Source organism: Capsicum annuum, chromosome 12 (genome assembly GCF_002878395.1).
Source record: "Capsicum annuum cultivar UCD-10X-F1 chromosome 12, UCD10Xv1.1, whole genome shotgun sequence".
In the NCBI taxonomy this organism is placed as follows: domain Eukaryota; kingdom Viridiplantae; phylum Streptophyta; class Magnoliopsida; order Solanales; family Solanaceae; genus Capsicum; species Capsicum annuum.
Window position 1 is genome coordinate 1,642,705 of NC_061122.1, and position 26,366 is coordinate 1,669,070.

Below are 26,366 nucleotides of genomic sequence, written 5' to 3' on the forward strand. Positions count from 1 at the left end.
AAAAAAAAAAAAAAAAAAAAGAATGTGAAGAAAAAATAAATAAAATTAAAAAATAAAAAAAATTGACGAAAAATAAGAAAGAAAAAAAGTGTATGAAACGAGTAAAAAATAAGTGAAAAAAATAAAAAAAATGAAAAAGAAAAAAAGTAAATTAAAAGAAAAAAAAAAGAGAAATAAAAGATAGAAAAAAATATTAATAAAGGGGAGAGACTATATATAGAGTATATTTAATTGATAAGAGATGCTATGAATTGTATAGGCTAAATGAGATAATTAGAAGCTTATAGTTATTAACCTATATAGGTCTCAAGCGAATACGAATGATGAAATAAGAATGAGAAAGGAGAAAATGAAAAAAAAATTCAAAGAAAAAGAAATAAAAAAAAACAAATGAAAAGATGAGAAAGAAAAAAAGAAATTATAAGAAACGAGTAAAAAATGAAAAAGAAAAAAAGTAAACTAAAGGAAAAAAGAAAGAAAAAACTAAAAAAAAAAAAGAAGAAAAGAAACTAGAAAAGAAGGGAAAAAATGAAATTTAAAGCATAGGTGGGTAATCTCTATGTTTAAATGGGTACCCATATTTTATCCATTTTATCCATATTTGTATGAGCTTTTAAAATGAGTTGAAGTCCATATTTACCCATTTGAAATATGAATGATCCAATTCAATAAATATGGGTTAAATGGACTTTTTTTACAAATATGGACTGAAATTGCCACCTCTAGTTGAGTTATACCTTATAACATGAAAAGAAAATAGCATCAACAATAGTTGTAGTGGAGTGATAAGTCTTTACTCTTAACCAGAGATTTCGGCTTAAGTATCCCCAATGTGGAACTTTTCAATGCGAATCTAGATTTAGTCGAACTCTAATGTGAGTACTAAACACTGGGTGAGAGACAAAAAACGAAAAAAAAAATTAAAAAGAACGTAGCTAACTCTTAATTACACACTACAAATTTATAAGGAGTTCAAGTTTTATACTCTATGTGAATAATAGTTTTTGAATCTGGTCTCTTTTAAAATCTCTTACGTAAATCTCCATAATAAGCATCCATACGTAACTTACAAAATAATAGTAACTAACTAGTCATCACACAATAATATTTGAGGAGTTTGAAACAACTTTTACACCTTAAGATTGTGTACATGGTTCACAAACAAATTCCTCGAACCCCACTTATGAAATTACACCGATATGTTGTTATTGTATGCTACTACACAATAAAAATTTTCCACTCATAAAATAAAACTTAAAGTTCGATATTAAAACATGAAGTATGATTTGTTGAACGTTATAATAGCTACCTAGTCCTCACTTAGTTAAATGTCGATATTTCAACATAAACTGGGACTTGTTTGCAGTTCAATAATGTTGAATATACATAAACTGGGATTCTACTACTAATTTTGATCAGAAACTAAAGCAGCCTGGAATTACTGTCATGAGCTGGAGAATGTAGTCATTTACATTCACAGTGGAGATGGGACAATCTTTCCGGAGCAGCTTCCGAAACCAACTTTGTATCCATTGCCCTGATAACACATCGAAAATCAACTAGTATTAGACCAACAGTCTCCGGGAATGAGATGTAAGGATAACAACAAATGCATCGCCTTGATGAGGGAGGAATGCAAAAGACAGTCCAATGACTTGCAATGTTATAGTGTCAATTTTGAATTATTTGATGTGAAATGTGACCAGACATATCAAGAATCAGTTAAGCGATTGAATATTTTAACTACGAAACTTGTTCGAGGTACATTGGCTATGTTCACTGTTCAACTAACTTTAGGAAACTTCTTTCAGATAGCATTTGTATATTAAAGACGAACAGATTATAGGTACGCGGAAAGAGCTTAGACAACCGAATGATGATACGATGCAAGTAATCATATCCAACAGGAAACCAACATTCTACTAAGCAGATTCTCGAAAACCATTTTCTAATCAAAAAAGTTAAATAGGCAAATAAAGAACTGGCACATTATGTGGTAATTTTCCGCTTTAATCTCTTCTTAATTAGGTGAAAAACTAGTTTCAATGATTCTCTTAGACCCTGGAGAAAGAATCTCTAACGTTTTATCTTCCCGGATCACTTGTAATTGAATGCATGTAACATCAAGAAGGCCAACAAGGTACAAGCACGGAACTGGTAAGAAGAAAAGGAAAGAAAATGAGGGGCATCCAGATACAAACCTGGCAATAACCATAGAAAGTTACTTCATCTCCGTCTTCTAAGAATGTACGGGTAGTTCCACCTAATGACAAAGGCTTTTGTCCATTCCATGTTAATTCAAGCAAGCATCCATACGATTCTGGTTCCTGGAGAAGGATGGAAGAATTATAACATCAGTAAAAAAAGAGCATGATGATGAGACAATAAAACAAGAGACCGAGGAAAATTGGAGCTAGGAGCTCTTAAGAGGCATCATACAGCTGACTAGTAAATCTTACTGGTCCACTGATAGTTCCAGTTCCAAACAGGTCCCCAGGCCTTAGGTTGCACCCATTGATAGTATGGTGAGCTAGCTGTTGAGTAATTGTCCAATATCTGTATCACAGAAAAAGCATTCAGCATTACCATGGTAATTAATGAAGTAAAATTCCTTCGGGTTCTTTTCTGAATTCTGATGAATATTTTTTGATAAAATCTCCTTATACTTGATTACCGCTGAACTTATTTAGCATTTAAAGAAGCAGAATCCTCAAAATTCTCGACGAATTCTGTATTATCTATCTCGTTTAGTTCTTTTTTTTAAAAAAAAAGTAAAGGCACAGCAAGGTCAAGACAGAGAAGTATTAGGGGCAGACAGTTCAATTCGAACTTCCATCTTCATTCTTCACCATCAAACTAATTGAAACCATCTTCTTCAAGAAAATTTTAACAGCACTTGATATAAACAACAACCAAAAAGAAAAAACAGCACTAGATATCACGAATCGAAAAACAAAAGAGAATCCAATTTAGCTTGATACTGAAGAACCATGCAATGGTAAGTGGCAAATGCAAAATATACTTACAAGTGGTTAAAGTTGCTTCTTGTCACAACACATGAATCAGCTTGTCCAGAAGGTTTAATGAGAACCTTGCAGAAAAAGTCCAACCATTACCCAGATGATCTATGAAATTAGATTAAGCACAACAATAAACAATGATAATAACACTGGTAAGGAGATACTATTATTTCTTGTTCTTTTATCCTTTACTTGGTAGATCAAACATAAGGTAGCAGAAATTCCTTTTTTCCACCTTTTCCAATTTAAATATGATTGAAAATAGGAAAAAAGTCCAAATTTGCTCTATCATTTGTCTTAAATATACCTTTCATTAACCTTCAGCTCATAGAATCCCCCACCTATAAAAAAAAATTGGCTCATTTATGGCCATCTCTCATGGCCCTCCGAGGTAGACCACTGGGGCAGACATGGACATTATGGTGGCTTACACGTGGGATTAATTTTACACGGCGGAGATATTTTTCACACTCAATTTACCCCCCTTCTCCCCCTACCCCACCTTCCCCCTCTGCAATTTCCACTGCCACCTACCCACCCCCACCCTTTCTTCTTCCATCACACCACTTTCTTGTAGGAAAATCTTTTTGGTGGTGGGCCAAGTATACCAGTGAACAGTTGACAAGATCCAAAATATAGCCCTACTTGGCTTCCCCCAGGTCAATCAAATCAAACCAATTTGACTGGTAGTGAGAGGGGCATATGAGATGATTTTAACGGTGTGGGGCCTCTATGAGACAATAGGTTACCAAAGGGTATATTAAAGAAAAATCGCAAACATGGGGGCAAGTTTTTCACCTTTCCCTTGGAAATAAAACATTGTCAACTAAGTCCTAGATAGATCAAACCCTATCATGGAAGCATGGAGCAGAAGATACCTCCAAGGAAATGTCATAGTTTCTTGATGTCTTCTCCACAAGATATGACGATGGAGAAGGGTTCTGCAATTGAAAGAACAGAAAAGTTCTATACAATATCAATTTCACTGGTGATGAACATATGGTTCTAAGAGCTAGAAGTCAAAACTACCTGCTTTGGGGCCTCACAAGCAAAGGGTTCTAAGGCATCTAAAGTAACAATCCAAGGAGATATGGTTGTGCCTGCAAGATCAAAATTGAAAAAAGAGATTACGTCAAGGCACTATTACTAAAATACTTGCAAAAAGGCTGACAAATTTTAAGACACAGCAGTTAAAATAAAATCTTACCAAAGCTCTTTCCAAGAAAAGGACCAAGAGGCACGTACTCCCATGCCTGGATATCTCTTGCTGTTTAAAATAGTCACTTATCAGCAGAGAATCATTCCACAAGAACTTTAAATAGTCAAGTATAGTTTTGACCATACCACTCCAATCATTCATCAAGACAAGTCCAAATATATGATTTGCAGCCTCATTGACATCGACCATCGTTCCTAGCTCATTACCAGGTCCAACTACAGCGGCCTTGAGCAAAAACATGTATAGTGTATAAAATGGAACTGATAAGCAACTCGGCATGGAAGATGAAGATGAAAGTTGGACCAACAATAAACAGAGCACTTCGAATTTTATATAAGATTACTCATTTTCTACACCATAAGCTCTTACCATTTCTAACTCAAAATCCAATTTTCTCGAAGGTCCAAAATATGGCGTAGCATTACCAGTTGGAGGACCTTGTCCTCTGGAAGACACATTCAAAGAAAAATTAGAAAGAAAAGAAATGTCAAAAGTTACTTGAAATGAATGGAATAGTAGGACGAATCAGATCACACATAATCTTTTTACATAATTGATATGAATATAACGTGCACCATTAGATTGGGAATTTAGCAAAGTGTCAAATTTAGTAATTGATCTAGCAAAAACGAAGCACCTCATGCCATGTTTTGGCACAACAATGGAAATGCTTCCTAACAGGTGCAAAACTAGAAAATCGAAATGCCACAAAGCAGGTCGTGCTAAAAATCAATCATGCAGATTCACTTAGGAGCTACTGCAGTGGACCCTTCTATCAAAAGAGTGATTATTGCATAAAAATCCATCAACACCCCAATGATTAATGCAAACACTTACCCACCAAACATGCCTTAAGACACTACAATACTATCTTCCTAACTCCTCCCACACATATATTCTGATATAGATGTCTAGAAAAGATCGGAAAATCTACATCTGAGATCACCTGGGTCTAATGATATCTGTTCCAGAAATGACAATGGATGATGCTCGCCCATGGTAAGCAATAGGAAGATGGAACCTGAAAAGGGTGATCAAGCATGCATGTATGTGAACACAAGGATATGGAAATTCTGCAGCCCACCCCACCACCCAACACGGGTACAGGCTGGCATGCATTGCCAATGCTAATACATCCTGCCTTTTCACAGGTGGATATGTTGACAGCATACCAATTACGGTTGACAGGATTTTCAGGGCCACGAAAAATAGTCCCACAATTCTTTGCATGATGCATTGACGAAAAGAAGTCTGTGTAGTCTCCAATCGCAACAGGTAGAAGCATTTGCACCTTGTCCTGAAAAATGACCAACACAACACAAGAGTTAGGACAACACAAGTCAAGTAACAGACTATTTTGCTTGGACTCTTCAAAAAGTCATGGGCTGCGTGTAGGATCCTTCAAAAGTAGCGCACTTCTGGAGGATCCGACACTGGTGCGGCAACATTTTTGGAGACAAACATGACAATTCCAAGGAACATGTCTTACCATAGGCAAAAGAGCTAACGGTCTTAAATCAGCATTGTCACGCAGAGTTGGTTCTGTGGCTGCACAAGGACAAAATAGAACAATCCAGCTTCAACTTTCATCAAAATCACTGGGTTTCCGGTAAGTTATAAGTATTTTGTCTTTTGAGGAAGGCTATGGTATTAACCCCTCCTTTTTTTTTATTTTGAACATTGGTAATTTGGTATCAACCCCCCCCCCCCCCCCCCCCCCCCTCTTCTTATTTACCTTGTATTTATTAATCTATGAAATTCCTGCCCAGAAATCTGATTCCAAAACCTGGGTGGTTGCCTAAAAAGAAGGACCTCAGGAAATGCAATATCAGAAATTGCAGGATAGACTGGATGGAGATTTTTAAATTTAATAAAGTTGTCATCTTTTAGATTCTAATAACATGTTTTCAAGTGACATAGGAAGTGAATCCAAAATGGAACAGAAAAGAACGTGCTTTGAGTTTTTAGTTCAAATCTAAGTTTTCTTATGTAGATAAACCAAGTGCGGTGGCTTATGCTTATGATTTTGAAATACAGATGATCTGCCTCCATCCAAACATGCAGGGGAGATACCTGATAACAGCTTTTGCAATGTCGCTCTAGCTTCCTTCCATGCAGGTCGGCCCAATCCAACAAACTTGTTCAAGTTAGGCTGCAAATGAATTGCACGAATTACTTAAGATTAGCAAAGTCTCTCAACCTTGCCATTAGCAGAGAATATCCACAGCACCCAGTGTTTCAATTACATGAGGCTCTGTGGCTCAACATAATGATATTGTTAGGCCACTCCTATTACAATTTGAAATAATGGCTGATATTTAATTTGATGAAATCCGATTAGTGGGCTCCTATCAGTATACTACATAGGTTTTTTTCTTCACTCGGGCCATTAAGAGGACATAACTCAAGAGAAACTAATGAATATTTTACACATTGTAGAGAACACCACTCGCAAGTCACAACAAATCAAAACAAGATGTATAACTTTCTACAAAAATAAGACGGGATCAAACACTTGAAAATAACCAAATAAAAAAAAAACTCATAAATCAACGAAAATTAGCTAGAATTGAGCCTCATAGCCAGAAAAGTATACACTTCCGTCCAAACCACCGGCAAAACTAAGCAGAAAATCAATGAATATTACGTTAATACAAATATTGCTAAATGTACGACCAAACAGAGCACAACAGAACACCGACTAAATCTTCAGAACTGAATGAAAATGAAAACCTAATGGAACTGAAGCTCAGAAAAAATCAAAACATAATATACCACTTCTACAATGCTGAGACTGAAATGACACTAGATTTTTTTCAAAAAAAAAAAAAAAGTAGCTCACAAAGCAACCAAAACTAGCCAGAAGAACTTAACAGTCGGAAAAGTATACACTTCCATCCAAACAAATAAGGCAAAACGAACTCAAAAAACTCTTCATAGATTACCTTAAAACTGAAGTTAACAGTATGAGATTTTTCTAAAACAGATCATAACACGACACTTACTACAATTATGAATGCTGAATGAAAATGAAAACCAAACTGACCTATGCCACAACTCCAAAAAAAGCAGGGAAACTTTACACATTGCACAAAAATACATACAAAGGAATATTAATCACCTTCTACGAAACTAGTTGTCAATGCAGAACACTTAGAAAGACCAAAAAAAAACACATAGATCAACAAATATTTAGCTAGAACTGAACTTAACAGTCGGAAATTATACACTTCCGTCGAAATAATAGCACAAAAATCAACAAAGATTACCTTAAAACTAAACTTAACTACAGCAAAAATTTCCTACAACACTAACTCACAATGCAGAACACTTCAAAAGACCAATAAAGCACCACATAATTCGACGAAAATTAGCTAGAACTGAACTCAATAGTTAGTAAATTAACACTTCCGTTGAAACAATAGGACAAGACATAGCACAAGAATCAACGAAGATTATCTTAAAACTGAACATAATAGGAAAAATTTCTAAGCCTACAACCAAATGAAGAATAATATAAACTAAACTTAACAACAGCAAATTTCTCCTACAACACTATCTCACAATGCAGAACAATTCAAAAGACCAATAAAGCACCACATAATTCGATGAAAATTAGCCAGAACTGAACACAAAAGTCAGAAAATGTACACTTCCGTCGAAACAATAGGACAAAACATAGCACAAAAATCAATGAAGATTACCTTACAACTGAACATAACAATAACAAAAATTTCTAAACGTACAATCAAACAGAGTTCAATGGAAACTAACTTAACAATAGAAAAATTTTCTAAACGTAAACCAAACGAAGCACAATTGAAACTGCACTTAACAATAGGAAAAAATTCTAAACGTACAACCAAACGAAGCACAATAAAAATTGAGCTTAACAATAGGAAAATTTTCTAAACGTACAACCAAACGAAGCACAATAGAAAATGAAATAAACAACTGGAAAAATTTATAAATGTACAACCAAACAGAGCACAATAGAAGGTAAACTTTCAAAAAATGCCTAAACTTATAACCAAACAGAGCACAATAAACTACTTTGTTTATAATATCACTTAATTTGTACATTGTTCCTTTCCGTTATCACCTAGTAATCAAACTTAAATCGTAACGCATGCTCTTGACTCGCCTACAAATTGAACAGTATCAAATCAACGGTAAACAGAGAGCACAATAGAAACTGAAATGAAAATCAAACGGACCTGGTTGAAACAATCGGAGTTACTGAGTAAAGGACCGTTAAATAAACCGGCTGAAGCAATCGCCGATAAGTCCAAAACGTAGTTTCCGATAGCGACGCCCGGTCGAGGTAGTGAACCGGGTTCATCGGTCTTAAATACACCGTACGGTAAGTTCTCCAGAGGGAAAGGAGACTCCGGTTCAACTTCAACAAACGATTTCAGTACCATGACGACGACGACGAGTAAACGGTGACGTTTTGGAGCTACTCCACTTTGAGTGTTGCAGTGAAAGTGGAAAGTGCTAACAGAATTTATAGTTGAGAGTACGATTTAATTGGTAGGACCACATGTGCATGTGTGGCGAGAATTTAGATTCAAAAGAAAAAGAGAATGGAGTATGATTTTATTGGTAGCGATCGATTGTGTATGCGTTGCGCCAATTTAGATGAATCAGATTTTAATAAAAGTATTAAACATCGAAAAGAAAAAAAAAAATGAAGTATGATATTGTTGGTAGGGATCGAATGTATGTCTAGCGCGATTTACATTAATTAGATTTTAATGAGCGTATTGAAGATCAAAAATTAAAAAATATAGTATGATTTTATTGTTAGGGATCGAGTGGTTTGAGCAGTGTGGATTTAAATTAATCGAGTTTTTAATACAGTACTAAACTGGAGAGAAAAAAGAATAAAGAAAATGGAGTACGATTTTATTGGTACGAATCGAATCTCCTGTGCATGAATTTAAATTAATCAACTTTTAATGTGAATATCGAATCTTGAGAAAAAGGAAAAATGGAGTACGTACAATTTTATTGTTAGGATTAAATGGGTTTTGTGCGATGCTATTCAGATTAATCAAATTTCAATAAACGTATTGGACATGGAATATAATTTTGTTGATCTTTTTAAATTTTAGGAATTATTGTTGAATTGGACGGCTAAGATTGTGAGTTGGAAATTTAGTAGCTAAGATCAAGGGTGGTTGTCACCTATCATTCAAAGGAGCAGTCCTCCTTTTTCGTCGCTCTATACAATCTCCACGTGGGTATATTTATACGACTCACAATTCTGTGGCACTGATTTTTGGATGGATCACGATACAACAACAAACCCAATATATTTTCACATTATAGAATCTGAGGAGGGTAGAGAGTACACAATTTATACCACTATTTCTAAAGAAGTAGAGAGGCTGTTTTCGATAGACCCTCGACTCAAAAACAAAGGACAGTATATATATAAAAGAAAAATGCATGAAACATGATAAAATAACATAGGTATGACATCACAAAAAAATTAAACACTGTCAAACAAGGACACCAAAACACTCCTACCTACTGCCTACGACTAAGTCACACATAGCCCTCTATCCTAATGATTTTCCTCCATACCTTCCTATCTTGGGTCATGTCCTCAGTCAGCTGTAACTGCTCAATGTCACGTTTAATCATTTTCCTCTAATATTTCTTCGTCCTACCCCTACCCCGCTTGAAATCGTCCAAGGCCAACCTCTCATACCTATGAACCGGGGCATCCGTCCAAGGATGGATCATGGATGTGTAGCCATAATAGAGGAGATAAAGATTTGAAATCAGTTTTAAGGTGCTAGTGATTTTAACGAAAAAGCGAAAAATGATCAAAAGATTATCAAAGTTGTACAGTAAATCAAAAATAGTAAAGGTATGAAAAATTATACTATTATGTTAGAGTTGTAACCCGAATTTTATTGATTCGGCCCTGAAAGTTTCGCGATGCGATTCATGTTTGTGATTTTCTATAGGGTCTGTGGTGGTAGCGTAGGGATCGGGCCTACCCACTACTGATCTAGATGGAGTGCGGGGGCGGGCGAAGCTCCCGCGGTATAGACCTTTATGTTTTGGGGTTTAAGAATTATTTGTGTGCACATACTATATAAGTGCAGTTAGTGAGTCGGTTTTGGATATTCAGAAATTATGTCTTGATCCACATTATTATACTCTTCTATCCTCTCGTTTCGTAGTGAAATTCCTCTGCCTCTACCCGTGATTTTTTCCCACAAGAATTTCCATATAAATCTGTATGTTCTTGTTTTCTTCCTACTTGTGGTTTGCTTTATTATGTCAGATTCATAACATATTAAGATGATTCAGGCATGTAAATAATAGATGTTCAGTATGGAAACGTGAGACATTAATCATGAATGATTTCGAGATAGGAGGTAAAGGTAAATCAAAAAGATGTTTGAAAAAATGTCCAAAATATCAGATGTCTTTGATAACTTGAAAAAATCAAAGCTCTGCACTTCCTCTTCATCTGTCCAAAGATAGAAAGCAGAGGCCTTTGGTGTCCCCTCTGACAAAAAATTAGGGCTTTATAAGCTTTTGTCTCAATTCATATTTAGACTAATCGTGAACAATCTGTATTTGTAATTTCGTATACTTTACTTCTCCTACGTATTACTGTGTTTCTCCCTATTTTTTTGTACGATATCGCTCTACGGTGGTAAAATCTCATCTTGTGTGTTGGCTGAAGCTACAATAATAACATTGAATCCTATCTCCATTTTCAATCCACCATTTTAAGCCCTCAAGTATTGGTGGGGTTGCCTGATAGGACAGTGTGTTTGCCTTGAGGACACAAATTAATGGAGAGGACTAGTACGTAGCACTACGTTCGTCTTGTTATTTGTCAGTACTAGTAGTTTTAATATTACTCGTGTAGTTATGATCTTTATATTTCTATTATTATAGTTTTTATCCCGGTACTATCTTCTAATCCGTGTATTTTTGTTACTTCATTTTTTGAATTTTTTCTCTCGAGCTGAGGGTCTATTAGAAACAGTCTCTCTCCATAAGATAGTGGTAAGATCTGCATACGCGCTACCTTCACAAATCGCAGTTTATGAATTATACTTGATATGTTATTGCTATTCTTGTTTCATAATATTAAGGGGTCGTTTGGCAGGAAGAATGAAGATAACTAATCTCAGGATTAATTTAAAAGAGGAGCTTATCCCATGTTTGGTTGAGACAAAATGCACGAGAGAACTCATCTCGTGATTGTAGTGTTTTCTCATCCCTCCTTAATGGTGGAATAACTAATCTCGAAATAACTAATCTCGAAATTAGTAATCTCGGAATAACTTATTTTCCAACCAAATGACTCTTAAATCCACAAACCGCATTTTGTGGATTATCTAACATTAAATATCAATTACTTATTAAAAGTCTTGATTTCAAGATGGGTCGATGAAAAATTTCTTTATAGAGAACCTTACTTACGTTACGTGGTGTGAATTCAAATTAATCGAACTAAAATTTCTCTATAGAGAACTTTACCCCCTAAAATTCTTTATGTGGTATGAATTCAAATTAATCAACCTTCAGTGTGAATCCCATACATCAAACGGGAAAAAACTTACACGCATTCAGTGTATACACCAAGTCAATACATGCATGTCATGTGTTTGAATTTAAAGTTCATGTTACTTAATCATGATTAATCAAAACGTATTTTACTTAATTTAATTACATAACCATGATAACAACAACAACAACAAACCCAGTGTATTCCCACATAGTGAGGTCTGGGAGGGGTAAGATGTACGCAGTCCATACCTCTACCTCTAAAGAAGTAGAAAGACTGTTTCCGATAGACCCCCGGCTCGAGACACGGAATACTAAACAAATTCATAGTAAAGCATGGAACAAGATGACATAATATAAATACGATACCCACAAGTAATAGTAAACAGAGAAAAGTAAACAGATTCATAATAAAGCATGAAACAAGGTATCATAACAAGAATAATACCCCCACCAAGTAATTCCCTACACTAGCGACCCAAACTGACCATAGCCTTCTGCCCTAATTCGCGTCTTCCAGATCTTCCTATCTAGGGTCGTGTCCTCAGTGAGTTGTAACTGCTCTATGTCCCGCCTAATCACCTCTCCCCAGTACTTTTTTGGCCTACCTCTACCCCGTCTAAAACCATCCAAAGCTAGCATCTCACACCTACGAACCGGGATATCCATGTCACTACTCATCACCCCACCAAGTAATTCCCTACACTAGCGACCCAATCTGGCCCTACTCTTCTGCCGTAATTCGCGTCTTCCAGACCTTCCTATCTAGGGTCATGTCCTCGGTGAGCTGTAACTGTTCCATGTCCCGCCTAATCACCTCACCCCAGTACTTCTTCGGCCTACCCCTACCCCGCCTAAAACCATCCAACGCTAGCCTCTCACACCTACGGACCGGGGCATCCATGCCCCTCCTCTTCACGTGTCCGAACCATCTCAATCGTGCTTCCCGCATCTTACACTCCACTGAAGTCACACCAACCTTCTCCCGGATAGTCTCATTCCGAACTCTATCCCCTCGAGTCAGTCCATACATCCAGCGCAACATCCGCATTTCTGCCACCTTCATTTTTTGGATGTGGGAGTTCTTAACTGGCCAACACTCCGCTCCATACAGCAAGGCCGGACGGACTACCACCCTATAGAATTTGCCTTTAAGCTTGGGCGGCACCTTCTTATCACACAGCACCCCCGACGCGAGCTTCCACTTCATCCATCCCGCCCCAATACGGTGCGAGACATCCTCGTCAATCTCACCGTTACTCTGGATCACGGACCCGAGATACTTGAAACCATCTCTCTTACATACCACCTGTGATTCCAATTTCACTACCACCTCATTCTCCAGCCTCACGTCATTAAACTTGCATTCCAAATACTCTGTCTTGCTCCTACTCAACCTGAACCCTTTAGACTCAAGAGTTTGTCTCCGCACCTCTAATTTATCATTCACACACCCCCGCGTCTCATCAATCAAAATTACATCATCTGCAAAAAGCATACACCAAGGCACCTCTCCTTGAATACGCCGCGTCAACACATCCATCACCAAAGCAAACAAAAAGAGACTAAGAGTAGATCCCTGATGCAATCCTGTCAAGACAGTGAAATTCTCTGAGTCTCCTCCCGCTGTCCTCACCTGAGTTTTAGCTCTATCACACATGTCCTTACTTGCTCTGATATATGCTGCCAGGACTCCACTCACCTCCAAGCATCTCCAAAGCACCTCCTTGGGGACTTTGTCGTATGCCTTCTTCAAGTCGATAAACACCATGTGCAGGTCCTTCTTCCTTTCCCTATACTGTTCTACCAGCCTCCATACCAGGTGAATTACCTCCGTCGTCGAATGGCCAAGCATAAATCCAAATTGGTTCTCCGAAATAGACACTATCCGTCTCAGCCTTACCTCGACCATTCTCTCCCAAATTTTCATAAAGTGACTCCATAACTTAATACCCCTATAATTATTGCAACTCTGAATGTCACCCTTGTTCTTATAAAGAGGGATCATAGTACTCCACCTCCAAGCCTCGGGCATTTTCGCCGTCTTGAAAATTCTGTTAAACAATACAGTCAACCACCTTAAACCAGCCTCGCTAGAAAACTTTCAAAAATCCACAGGTATCTCATCAGGCCCTGTCGCCCTACCCCTTCGCATCCTGCGAACAGCCTCTCTAACCTCCTCTACCTTAAAACGTCTACAATAACTAAAATCCCGACACTCCTCTGAGTGCTTCAGCTCCCTTAACATAATAGCTCTATCCCCTTCGTCATTCAAGAGCCTATGAAAATACGACTGTCATCTATTCTTAATGTGGTCGTCCTCCACCAACACTGTACCATCCTCCCCCTTAATGCACTTCACCTGATCGAGATCATGGCCCTTCCTCTCCCTAGCCTTAGCGAGTCTATACAACTTTTTTTCCCCTCCTCTCTCCTGTAACCCCGCATACAAGCTCTCAAATGCTGTCGTCTTAGCCCCCGTAACTGCTAACTTAGCCTCCTTCCTAGCTAACTTGTACTCTTTCCTATTTACCCGCTTCTCTTCTTTATTCTTACTCTCAACCAACTTAGCATATGCCCCTTTCTTGGTCTCCACTTTCTTCTTAACCTCTTCATTCCACCACCAATCCCCCCAATGATGCCCGACCCGGCCCCTAGAAATACCCAACACCTCACTAGCATTCTCTCTAATGCACCTAGCCACCTTATCCCACATACTATCTACGTCCCCCTACACTCCCACACCCCCATTCCCGCCAACTTCTCCCCTATCTCCCATGCATTCACTAGCGTTAAGCCGCCCCACTTAATTCTAGGTCTACACTCCTCACCCCTTCTCTTCCTATCCTTCTTTATACCCAAATCCATAACCAAGAGCCTATGCTGGGTCGAAAGATTCTCACTCGGGATGACCTTACGGTCCTTACACAACACCTTATCCCCTTTCCTAAGCAACAAAAAGTCAATCTGCGTTTTGGGTATCGCGCTTCGAAAGGTGATCAGGTGATCGTCCTTTTTCGGGAAGCCTGCGTTCACCACCACCAGCCCAAAGGACCTTGCAAAATCCAATAGAGTAGCCCCCTCTTCATTTCTTTCCCCAAAACCAAAACCACCATGTACATCACCAAAGCCTCCCGGTAACGCCCTGATATGCCCATTGAAATCTCCTGCTACAACAATCTTCTCCGAGCTAGGCACGCCTCTCATCACCTCATCCAAAGCCTCCAAAAATCGCATCTTCTCCTCCCCATCTAAGCCCACTTGCGGCGCATAAGCACTACACACGTTCAGGGTAAACCCCCCAATGACCAATTTAATAGTCATCAACCTATCGCTGATCCTCTTTACCTCTACTACCTGACCTCTAAGCTCTTCAACTACTAAGATGCCAACTTCATTCCTACGCCTCTCGCTCCCAGAGTACCAAAGCTTGTAACCATCCACATCTCTAGCCTTAGACCCTACCCATTTGGTCTCTTGAACACACGCAATATTAATCCTTCTCTTTCTAAGAATCTTCACAAGCTCTATGGATTTACCCTGAAGAGTCCCTATATTCCAAGACCCAACCCTCAGCCTACCAACTCTATCAACACGTCTTACTTTGCCGCCTCTGCGGCCAAACCTTGGCCTTCCTCCCACCCCCGCCATTTCCTCTTCCCCCGCCCCCACAACAGCCCCCTGCCCCAACCCCTCGGACATGACCCTATCCAACCATCAACGCCCACAGCCACTACTATAAGAAAATATAAACAATGGTAGTAACAAAGCAGCAGTAGGAAATACAAGGCTCACACAAATTAGAAGAAATAATTAAGAAACAAAACTAAACTCAAATAGGTAGAAAAAACAAAACCAAGGTAAGGACAAAACTAACAGTAAGAAAAATAAAGCACACTAATGGCCTGGCACCAAGGACAACCAAACAAATAATAAGGAGCGGTGCAAGTCACGAATATACTACAGCAGACACGCAAGTCAAGATACAGGAGATAGTACGATAAATAATATGAAGCAACATAAAAGATTCAAATACAGCAAGACAATAAAGACACCCTCAAAGCACACACTATATCCAAATTTTAAGAACAACAACTACTAGAAATCCAAATAACAGATAGGAAATCCCACGCAAATTACAGGCAATGAAAATATCGAAAAATCGCACGATAAAATAAAGTCCAATGGTTAGAAGTCACCGAAATACGTATATCATGTAATCTGCTCTTGCTTGTTGTGGTGGAACCCGACAAATTGGGTCGCCGGAATCATTTTGCCGGAAAGTCGCCGGCTCAAATCTGGACAGTAGTTGCAATATCCGGTAGAGACCCCCACCTGGATTTTCTGGCTCCGCTGCCTTCACCACCGACGTCCATCGAACCAGTCGAACCAGTTCGCCGAATCCGAGTATCACAATGGAGTTTACTAAAAATAGATGAAGCAGAAAATGAACAATGACAGCGGTGGTGACAGGTTTGGATGGCTTCGCCGGTCTGCGAAAGGTCGATTAACTGGTAAATCCGATGACATTGGAGGCCGTCCGAAGTACCGAAGAAGTTTTTCAGGCGAAGTAGAGCAGCTAGGGTTTAGCTAAATTTTTTCACTTTCCTAATTGCTGCCTTTTCATTGTCAATTTAGGACATTTCCTTTTTTGCATTTATTTCTACATAACCATGATAAAACAATATTAGTTTGATGTATACACCGGGTGCATGTAAATTTTTACCCACCAAACGTGTGGTTGGGGGCCCGTAATCTATCGGGGTCCAAATAGCAATTTCCCAAACTCAAGGTACTCATCTTAACAAAACCATAAAAATCACCCCGAATTCCCGTAATTTTCCATCTATAAATACCCGGTTTCCCCTTCACACTCAATTCAACGCAATTCCCTTTCCCTCTTCTGCCCTCTCAATCTAACGAACAATTTGCTAACGAAAAATCAAATTCAAAAAACTGAATCAAAATCAACAATAATCAACGGTTAATTCTCCATAATTTAATCATATTTAATCAATTTTCTCTAATCGAATCGATTATACGGAACCCTAATTTCGATAAACTGAATGATTTTTTTTTTTTTGTGTGATTTGCAGGTGAAATAATGTCGATTGATTTGATATTGAAACCGTCGTGTAGCAGGTGTGGTTCGTCGTCGGATTTGTATGGAAGCTCATGCAAGCACTTGACTCTTTGTTTGTCTTGTGGTAAAAATATGGCTGAGACTCGTGAGAAGTGTTACGAGTGTGGTACTCCAGTTACGCGATTGATTCGAGTATGTTTTTCGTATTGAATTTTGATATAAGTAGTAGAAATTTGGTGAATTTATTGGTGTTATATATATCGGAAAGTGGAGTGAATGAGCTTGCTTAGTGTGCTACTCCGGTTGCACAATTGATTCGAGTATGCTTTATGTACTGAATTTTGATATAAGTAGTAGAATTTAGTTGAATTTATTGGTAGGAAAGTGGAATGAATGAGCTTGCTTAGTGTGGTACTCCGGTTATGCGAATATTGAATTGAAATGAGTAGTAGAATTTTGGTGAGTTTTTATGTGTATATTATCGGAAAGTGGAATAATGAGCTTGCTTAGTGTGGTACTCCGGTTACGTGATTGATTCTAGTATGTTTTTCGTATTGAATTTTGATATAAGTAGTAGAAAATTTATGTGAATTCGTCGGTGTTATATATTTCGGAAAGTGGAATGAATGAGCTTGCTTAGTGTGGTACCCTGGTTACACGGATATCGAATTGAAATGAGTAGTAGAATTTTGGTGAATTTTTATGTGTATAATATCGGAAAGTGGAATAATGGTCTTGCATAGTGTGGTACTCTGGTTACGCAGTTGATTCTAGTATGTTTTCTTTAATGAGTAGTAGAATTTTGGTGAATTCTATGTGTATTTTATCGAAGTGGAATGAATGAGCTTGCACAGTGTGGTACTACGGTTACGTGTTTGATTCGAGTATGTTTTCTGTGTTGAATTGAAAGGAGAAGTAGATTTTGGTGAATTCTTATGTGTATAATATCAGAAAGTGGAATAATGAGCTTGTGTAGTGTGGTACTCCGGTTACGCGATTGATCGAGCATGTTTGTGTAATTGAATTGAAATGACTAGTAGAATTTGGGTGAATTTATTGGTGTAATATATCGGAAAGTGGAATGAATGAGCTTGCATAGTGTGATACTCAGTTGATTCGAGTATGTTTTCTGTATTGAATTGAAATGAGTAGTAGAATTTTGGTGAATTTTTGTGTTTATAATATTGTAAAGTGGAATGAAGGAGCTTGGATAGTGTGGTACTCCTGTTACTCGATTGATACAAGTATGTTTAATTTATTGTTTTTGTGATAGGTAGTACATTTTTGGTGAATTTATTGGTTTATAATATCGGAAAGGGGAATAAATGAGCTTGCATAGTGTGGTACTCCAGTACTCAATTGATTCAAGTATGTTTGATTTACTGAATTGAAATGAGTAATTGACCTTAGGTGAATTTTATGTGTGTATAATGTTGGAAAGTGGAATGAATGAGCCTGCATAGTGTGTTAATGATTTAGGAAGATTATTATTGAGGATATGGAAATTTAATGATTGTTTTGAGAATGCTTTCGGTATTGAATTTCCTATGAGTAGTAGAATTTTGGTGAATTTATTGGTGTATGATATTGGAAAGTGGAATGAATGGGCTTTCATAGTTTGTCAAGGATTTAGGAAGAAGAATCAATAAGGATATGTCAATTAAATGATTGTTTTGAGTATGTTCCTGTATTAAATGTCCTATTAGTAGTAGAATTTTGGTGAATTTATCGGTGTATAATATTGGAAAGTGGAATGAATGAGTTTGCAGAGTGTGTCAAGGATTTAGGAAGAAGAATCAATAAGGATATGCCAATTAAGCGATTGTTTTGAGTATGTTTCTGTATTGAATTTCCTATTAGTAAAAATTGGATGATTTTTGTGTGTCTATAGTGTACTTACCTGGATTGGAAACTGAGATGAAATGAGTGTGCATAGAGAGAGAGTGAGGTGTCTGTGTCAAGGATTCAGGAAGAAGATATTGGATACCCTATGTTTGCTACAAATAAGTAAGGGGTCGTTTGGTAGCTTGTAAAGAAGCAAGTTATTCGTGCATTAATTTTTGTATAACACGACGTTTGGTTTGCAATTTAGAACATAAGTTATGAAAAAAATTAATATGACGTTTGGTTGCAATTTAGAAATCCTTATAACTAATACATGTATAAGTTATGAAGGAATTTGGTGTATTATATTATGCGTAGAAGATGGAATAACTAATATTCACACAACTAAAACATGCATTACTGATACCTGCATAATTCTAACCAACTACCAAATGACCTCTAATGGTATACCAATTACACCACTGTTTTGAGTACAGCAACAACATACCCAGTGTAATTCCACAAGTGGAGTTCTGGAGGGTAGAGTGTACGTAGATCTTATCCCCTACACGATTGTTTTGAGTATGTTTTCTATGTTGAACAATCCATTGAGTACTAAAATTTGGATGAATTTGCACCCAAGTTCAAAGGGGTATGACCTAGTGGTCAATGAAGTGGGTTGAGAACCATGAGGTCTCAGGTACAAATTCCTGAGACACAAAAAAAAAACTAGGTGATTTCTTCCGTTCTAGCCTTTTGGATAGAGTTACCTAGTATCTGGTATCTGGGATTGCTGGTGTGAAGTGGCAGGTATTCCGTGGAATTAGTCGAGGAATTAGTCGAGGTATGTGAAAGCTAAGCCGTACACCATAGTAAGCTATAGCTGGTAGAAGATTTTGACACAAATAGGTATGTTACATCAGTATATTATCCTCCCATTATCTCGTTACTTTCATTTACCCCCCAAGCACATTATCCTTTCCTCCGGTTCTCCCCCCAAGATCAAGAATTCCTGCCATCCTAAACTTTCTACACTATTTTTCTGTTTTAAAAAAAAATTCATTCTTTGACCCTTTGGTTATTTTTATTATCCTTGTTTTCCTGATTATGTTCTCATGATTATGTTCTCATTTGCTAAACTTAACTATTTGTCTCACTGGTATCAAAAAATTGTCTTGAGCTTATATTGATATTATGCGTGCATTACTGCCTTATTACTTCTGTTTAGATTATCTGAAACCTGAACATGGATAAAATAAGAGAAGGATGAGGAACATAGGCAGTATTGTATAGCCTAGTGATGCCAAGGGTTTGCTGTATTAAGGTACATTTATTGATCTGTAACATGTGTTTGAGAAGCAAACATTCTACCTTTCTACTTCTCTAAAATATTCAATGTGCACCCCTGCAGAATGTTTTGGTTAATTTAACACTCAACTTCTCACTTATATTTATCTTATGTTCAGAAGTTCTTAACAAAAAATAGCAGATTTAAGCTTTTTCTGTTATTAAATGGCACTAGTTTCTCAATTAGTCTGTGGAGAGAGATGAATGAAGGTGTCTGTTTCTGTTTTTTTTTTTTTTTAATTTTGGGATAAGGTATGTCTTTTATCTTTTCTTTATGATTTTTCGTAATTTTTTGTGGAATCAGTTTGTAAATTAACTTAGAGTTGTTCAGGAATTATGTACGAATGCAATTATTTCATGAGCATGACAGATATTAACTTTGTGAAGGGTGACGCATTTAGCTGATGAAAAAGGTATGAAGTGTGTTGGACAACCTTAAGTTTAGGATGTGCACGCTGCTGCCTGCTGAATTGAAGTTTTTATCTTTCTGATGCCAAATTGATTGATTTGCTCTCCTTTTTTCCAAAAAATATTTAAATGAGCATCTTGAGCGTGTTAATGATTTCTGTTAGATGCTTGGTGAGGCTACACTTTCTTGTCAGAGCATGCAATGTGTGTGACTTCATGAAAGATTTTGTATCTGATGCATTTTTCGGTTTATCCATTATGCAAAATTGGGTATAAGTCTCTGGCTATCGTAATCATGTTTATGTGCAGGAGTATAATGTTCGGGCCTGCTCCAGCAATGATAAGAATCATTTCATTGCTAGGTTTGCTTCAGGCTTACCTAAATTTTCAAAAAAGAAGAGCGATAGTAAATGGACTTTGCAAAAAGAAGGTTTGCAAGGACGTCAAGTTACAGATAGTTTGCGGGTATGAAATATTTAGTAGTATTATCCTCGTTGCATCAATTACATGTGTGTATATTTATGTGTATTTCCACGCTAGTTTAAAGGGAAAATTGCAACGTCTCATGGTTATTTTTATTTTAATTTAATATATATGCATGTATAAAAATCTTCTTGATGCTGATAATCGTACACCCTATTCCATGAAGCCTCTTACGTAGAAGCCTGAGAAATATAATTAGATTAGGGAGTTGGAATCAAATTCTATTTATATCAAAAGAGCATCTTTCCTGTGAAATGTAATAACTAATAGAGAGACCACATGCTCTTGGGATCATAGGTATGCTACTATGGACGCTTGTTGTTCTATTCTTGTCAAATTGTGATCTTTAGTGACGGGTCTCATATGTTCATTTATGATTTATTTTCAACGAATTACAGGAAAAGTTCAAGAATAAACCATGGCTATTAGAGGATGAAACTGGTCAATTTCAGTATCATGGTCACCTTGAGGGAGCACAGTCAGCACATTATTATCTACTGATGATGCAGGGTGAAGAGTTATTTGCTATTCCTGCTGGTTCTTGGTAAGCATCTTAGTTTTTGTTGTTTCTGTAGCTTTGACATCTTAAGTATTCTTTTTGATTTTGGATTTGTATCCATTCCTTTTTTTTTTTTAATCATTAGGTATAACTTCAACAAAGTAGCCCAATATAAGCAACTTACTCTGGAGGAAGCAGAAGAGAAAATGAAAAATAGAAGAAAAACTGCAGATGGGTACCAGAGATGGATGATGAAAGCAGCAAATAATGGACCTGCTGCCTTCGGTGAAGTAGAAAGGTTTGATGATAAAGAAGGTGGATCTGGTGGGACAAGGGGGCGTAAGAAAGCGTCTGGTGATGAGGATGAAGGCAATGCGTCCGACCATGCGGATGAAGATGAGGACGAGGAGTCTGCTAGGAGAAACAGGTTGGGACTCAACAAAAAAGACGATGATGATGAAGAGGGTCTTAGAGGGGGTGATCTTGACCTGGATGATGATGATATTGAAAAAGGTAAGACTTTCTTCTTCCTGGAAGTGCTTTGCAGATCCGCCCCACTGACTTAATTATCTAATAATCTACAGCAACATACCCAGTGTTTCCCACACTATCTAGTAATCTATGGCCTGCATTTTATTCTAAATGGCTGAAGCCTCAGTATCCTTCTCTGTCCAGCTCTCACCTTGCGTTGTAGTCATTGTTTGAAACTGTTTACATCATTTTCTTGTAAATTAAGTGCCCACAAATTATCGCAGTTCACAATTATCTCCTCCTTTCCTGGTTGAAGAACTAGAAATGACTTCTAATAGAAAAATGTCTATAATTGCTGTTTGATTTTGTTCATCTTTGGTTCTTATTTTTTTCGGAGTGCATTAGGTTGTTTCTTCACCATTTGATCAGCTTCTGCTTTCAGATTTCTTTTGTTTCCACTGAAGGGCTCTCATTTCTTTCCAGGGGATGACTGGGAGCATGAGGAGATTTTTACGGATGATGATGAAGCTGTTGGGAATGATCCTGAGGAAAGGGAAGATTTGGCTCCTGAAATTCCTGCTCCTCCAGAGATTAAGCAGGTTGGTTATTTGTGGAATTTCGAAATTCTGATTGTAAATAACTCTACATCATGCTGCACCCAGCAAGACTGTAACATGTATTTGGGGTATAAAATTTTATTGGATAACTAGCTTATCCAAAAAACCCGTGGCATATATCTATTATGTTAGTATTAGTTACACGCTTTGCACGTGTACCTTTGTCCTTTTATCAGTGAATATGATTTTTTTTTAAAATTACATAATGACTTGTGTACGAACAATATTTCGTCAATGGACTTCATGCATCTAGTAGTACACCCGTTCTGTGTACGCGTCTCCCTCCTATGAACATTAGAACAAACATTTTTAAAGTAACTTAAGGGTAATAGATGGTAGTGCTTGATTAAAAGATAAGGTCATCCAACTTTACAAGTACAACACTTGGATACGTATGTTGTACGTGTATCTCATGCTTGTCAAGTATTATAAATTTTGTCTCTGATAGTTTAAGAACAATTGAAAATTCTTTACACATATTGTATTATTTTATGAGAGTGCTAAAACTTGTACATTTGTACCCTTGTCCTATTCATGCCTTAGTGATCACACAAGGATCCGAACTCGATAAATATTAGTTGTTTCTGAAATTTAGAATTTTTTTTAAATGACAATTTTGCCCAACATAAAATCTATTTTGAAGGGTAATAAAGTGAATTACATTTCACTGAGGCTGTAACATTTTGGTTTTAGGAGGAGCTTGACCTTTATATGTAAATGAGGTCGTATATGTGAATAGTACTTGTAATGTGGACAGAGATTCAGTAGGGGACTATGCATTGAGAAAGTGCTCTCGGGTTTTATTTTCTATTTTGTGCATTAGTGTTCTTTCTCTATCTACGGCTGTGGACCTCTCGGATAATAACCTTTGTCCCTTCTTCATGTGAGACCCAGGATGAAGATGACGAGGATGAAGGTGAAGAAGAGGGAGGAGGGGGTTTGAGCAAATCTGGAAAAGAGTTGAAAAAGTTGCTTGGAAAAGCCAATGGATTGGATGAATCAGATGCTGAGGATGACGATGATGATGATGATGTAAGTTTTGATTTATTATTGGTCGCCAATGGATTTACTTATTGTATTATCTATTTCAGACAGGAGAGCAAATACATTTAGGGGCACATAGGGGCTCTTAAACTCTTCTCATAAGAGACATCTAGGCCCGTACACTATTTTCCTCATCCCAGTTTGGAATGATCTAAGTTGGTAGCTTCCTCCATTTGTTTATTTTGACATCAAGTAGTTTTATATACTCCACGGTGTCTTTTTCTTCCTCCTTTATCAGACAGAAGAGGATATTTCACCTGTATTAGCTCCTAAGCCTAAGGAAGCTCCTAAAGAAGAACCGGTTGATACCAACAGTCCTTTGAAACCAGCTGCTTCTGGATCCAACCGTGGAACTCCATCTTCAAAGTCATCTAAGACTAAAAGAAAAGCTACTGGAGATGAGTCAAAACCAACTAATGGTGCTCCCTTGAAAAAAGTGAAAACAGAGACGGTATGAAATTACTATGATATTTATTTGCTTTTTTTATGATGTGGTACTCTTCATTAGAATAAGATGCTATCTAGGCCTCTCTCAAGTAATAAAGTATCACACTCACCTAGGAAACCGCTTGTTATCCTTGTACTGTTCAATAAAACTATGATTTAAGACTACTATATTAACCCAACTCCTTGATTTTCTAAGAGGGATTATTTCCTCTCTCATTATATTATTGCTGATCTCCTCCTCTTCACATCGTGCAGGATGCCAAACCTGGGAAAGATGATACTCCATCTACTTCAAAGAACAGTACTCCGACTGCTATCACAAAGGGTGCATCATCCTCTTCCAGACCTGCTCCGACTTCTGCCACAGGTCCTGTTACTGAAGATGAAATTAGAGCTGTTCTGTTGCAGAGAAAACCAGTGACCACACAGGATCTTGTCAGCCAATTTAAATCTCGTTTGAAATGCAAAGAGGTATTACAAGGCTAATTTGTCACGATAGCTTTGCCCATTGTAGATCTCACTGACGTATAGTTTAGGCTTGTAAATGCTGGGAAGCCTGAATAAAAGTTTTACCAACTTAAGATCTTTGTTACGGACCATATGCATCATAGCATCATGTATAGCACAATTAGATGTCCTCAGTGTAACTGCATGTTCCTCTTTCCCTTACGTTTATTTTGAAATTAGTAATGTTGTATTCCTCAGCATTAAGGACATGTTGGAGACCTCGAAAAGCTTGTTACAATCAACCTAGATTACGTACGAATAACCTAAAAGATAACCAACTGTTCAGCTTCTTCTATACAATGTTCTTTACACCAAAAATTAAAGGTTGCAATCTAGTTCTCTTTGACTTTCTGAATGGTGTTTTTTCTGTTTTCAAAAACATCTTCCAATCCTTTTCCTTCCAAATTGTTCACCAAATGCAAAATGGAATTACTCTGCACCATTTCTTCCGACTCTTAGTACCCCCGCTCCTAATCCAACAGCTCAAGATATATGATGTGTATTCAGGCATAGACCACTTGGTCTCTATTAATTAATTGAACTTAGAAACAGAGACCATAATCATGAGGTAGCTTTGCTATGAAGAAATGACTATTTGTCTCTCCTTCCTCACACTAGAAAAAACACCTAGAGGCAAGTTGAATCTTTCTTCTCTGTTGTCTCTCGTGAGTGAGACAAGCTTTTCTAATCACTAACCAAGAAAAGTACTTTCCAGGTATTTTTCCATGATCCTGGTCTATTCTCTTGATTTCTGTCTACTGTGAACATGCCATCATTTTCATGCTTGTGTCCGGGGCTGTGGAGCTGCCTCTTAAGCCCTCAAGAACTTGCATTAGTTCCCAAAACTGTCCACCTCCCAACCATTCAAATACCTTCTAAAAGAGATATTCCATTCTTATCGGGACCAACTTTCAGCTGCCGTTATATTAGGCAGATTAGACATACTGAATAAATCTGGAAAGCCTGCATCAAGGTAACCTGACCAATCCACAAATCTTTCCAGAAAAATATTTTGTTACCAGCTCCCACCTTGTAGCATAGGTTTGATGTTTCGAACCAAAAGTTCCTGATTGTTCTCCATGCTGAGGTTTCGTACGAACCAGATACAACATTAGTGCACCAGTTGTCTCCACAGTGAGGTTCCTCTTTCCCTTACGTGACTGCATTAATTACATTGTTGCAGGATAAGACTGCTTTTGCTGATGTATTGAGGAAGATCTCCAAGATACAGAAGACTTCTTCAGGAAGTAGCTATGTCGTGTTACGAGAGAGGTAAACCAATTACTTGATGTCTATGTTTTTTGCACATTGGCAACTCCATGACTTTGTAGCTTCCAAGTTGTATGACGCTGACTCTTTCGTCTCTCTGTATTTGACAGGACAAATCAATAGGACTAACCAAGACACAAATGGCTACAAATTGGTCGAGATTGGGAGAACACAAGGGGTTGGAAAAGAAACTGAACTTAACTTTCTGTTTTGTTCCGACGTTTTAACCTTATACAATGAACAAGCTTTGTTTGTATCTAATCATCGTCGGAGTAGACAAATGAGCCAAAAATGGGCAATAAAAATGTGCCAAGGGTTGGCTAAACTCTTTAGATGTGTTCTAGATGAAAATGGGATGTGAAGCAAGCTGGTAGGATATATATTTTGTGGGTAACGATCACTATATATAATATGTCAATTATTTGGGTTTTAAGCAGGCAAATATTGGATGCGAAGTTGTGTTCAAAAAGTTCCTGGGAAAAACTAATTGACATATATCTAAACTTTACATTAACAAATTAGTACACTTCAGTTTGTAATAGTCGTGACTTCTCTACTTCGTCATTTCTTTTCGGAGTTAGTT

The 26,366-nt window shown here is 37.4% G+C and overlaps 2 protein-coding genes across 4 annotated transcripts; one reads left to right on the forward strand and one right to left on the reverse strand.

The window, feature by feature from the left end:
- Positions 1 to 1,200: 1,200 nt before the first annotated feature.
- Positions 1,201 to 8,948, reverse strand: LOC107851284 (fumarylacetoacetase). Of its 2 annotated transcripts, none has more exons than XR_001668949.2 (14): positions 8,457 to 8,947; positions 6,313 to 6,391; positions 5,729 to 5,787; positions 5,412 to 5,536; positions 5,186 to 5,260; positions 4,609 to 4,684; positions 4,365 to 4,464; positions 4,228 to 4,287; positions 4,050 to 4,120; positions 3,899 to 3,961; positions 3,027 to 3,091; positions 2,440 to 2,556; positions 2,202 to 2,327; positions 1,201 to 1,537 (listed from the first exon to the last, which is right to left on the reverse strand). XR_001668949.2 is itself a non-coding variant. In XM_016696238.2 (14 exons), exons 1-14 carry the CDS (start codon positions 8,661 to 8,663, stop codon positions 1,475 to 1,477), a joined length of 1,266 nt encoding a protein of 421 aa, XP_016551724.1. In that variant the 5' UTR covers positions 8,664 to 8,948; the 3' UTR covers positions 1,201 to 1,474. The 2 variants fall into 2 exon arrangements, 1 of the variants encoding a protein (XP_016551724.1); XM_016696238.2 differs by having other exon boundaries at positions 2,460 to 2,556; positions 8,457 to 8,948.
- Positions 8,949 to 16,641: 7,693 nt separating this feature from the next.
- Positions 16,642 to 26,216, forward strand: LOC107850411 (transcription initiation factor IIF subunit alpha). Of its 2 annotated transcripts, none has more exons than XM_016694907.2 (11): positions 16,642 to 16,767; positions 16,881 to 17,059; positions 20,756 to 20,911; positions 21,328 to 21,473; positions 21,574 to 21,941; positions 22,383 to 22,498; positions 23,405 to 23,548; positions 23,799 to 24,011; positions 24,263 to 24,478; positions 25,698 to 25,786; positions 25,894 to 26,216. In XM_016694907.2, the coding sequence occupies exons 2-11, from the start codon at positions 16,889 to 16,891 to the stop codon at positions 25,904 to 25,906; spliced, it is 1,632 nt and encodes a 543-aa protein (XP_016550393.2). In that variant the 5' UTR covers positions 16,642 to 16,767; positions 16,881 to 16,888; the 3' UTR covers positions 25,907 to 26,216. The 2 variants fall into 2 exon arrangements, with proteins under 2 accessions (XP_016550393.2, XP_016550394.2); XM_016694908.2 differs by having other exon boundaries at positions 23,411 to 23,548.
- Positions 26,217 to 26,366: the final 150 nt, after the last annotated feature.

What these genes read in the sequence shown, in the direction of transcription:
- LOC107850411 (XM_016694907.2), top strand. Translation starts at nt 16,889, where the DNA reads ATGTCGATTGATTTGATATTGAAACCGTCGTGTAGCAGGTGTGGTTCG. An exon ending in GCTATTCCTGCTGGTTCTTG is followed by an intron (nt 21,474 to 21,573) that starts GTAAGCATCTTA and finishes TTTAATCATTAG; the next exon opens with GTATAACTTCAACAAAGTAG. An exon ending in CTCCTCCAGAGATTAAGCAG is followed by an intron (nt 22,499 to 23,404) that starts GTTGGTTATTTG and finishes TCTTCATGTGAG; the next exon opens with ACCCAGGATGAAGATGACGA.
- LOC107851284 (XM_016696238.2), bottom strand. Translation starts at nt 8,663, where the DNA reads ATGGTACTGAAATCGTTTGTTGAAGTTGAACCGGAGTCTCCTTTCCCT. An exon ending in ACTCCGATTGTTTCAACCAG is followed by an intron (nt 6,392 to 8,456) that starts GTCCGTTTGATT and finishes ATTCATTTGCAG; the next exon opens with CCTAACTTGAACAAGTTTGT. An exon ending in TGGATTTTGAGTTAGAAATG is followed by an intron (nt 4,465 to 4,608) that starts GTAAGAGCTTAT and finishes TTTTTGCTCAAG; the next exon opens with GCCGCTGTAGTTGGACCTGG.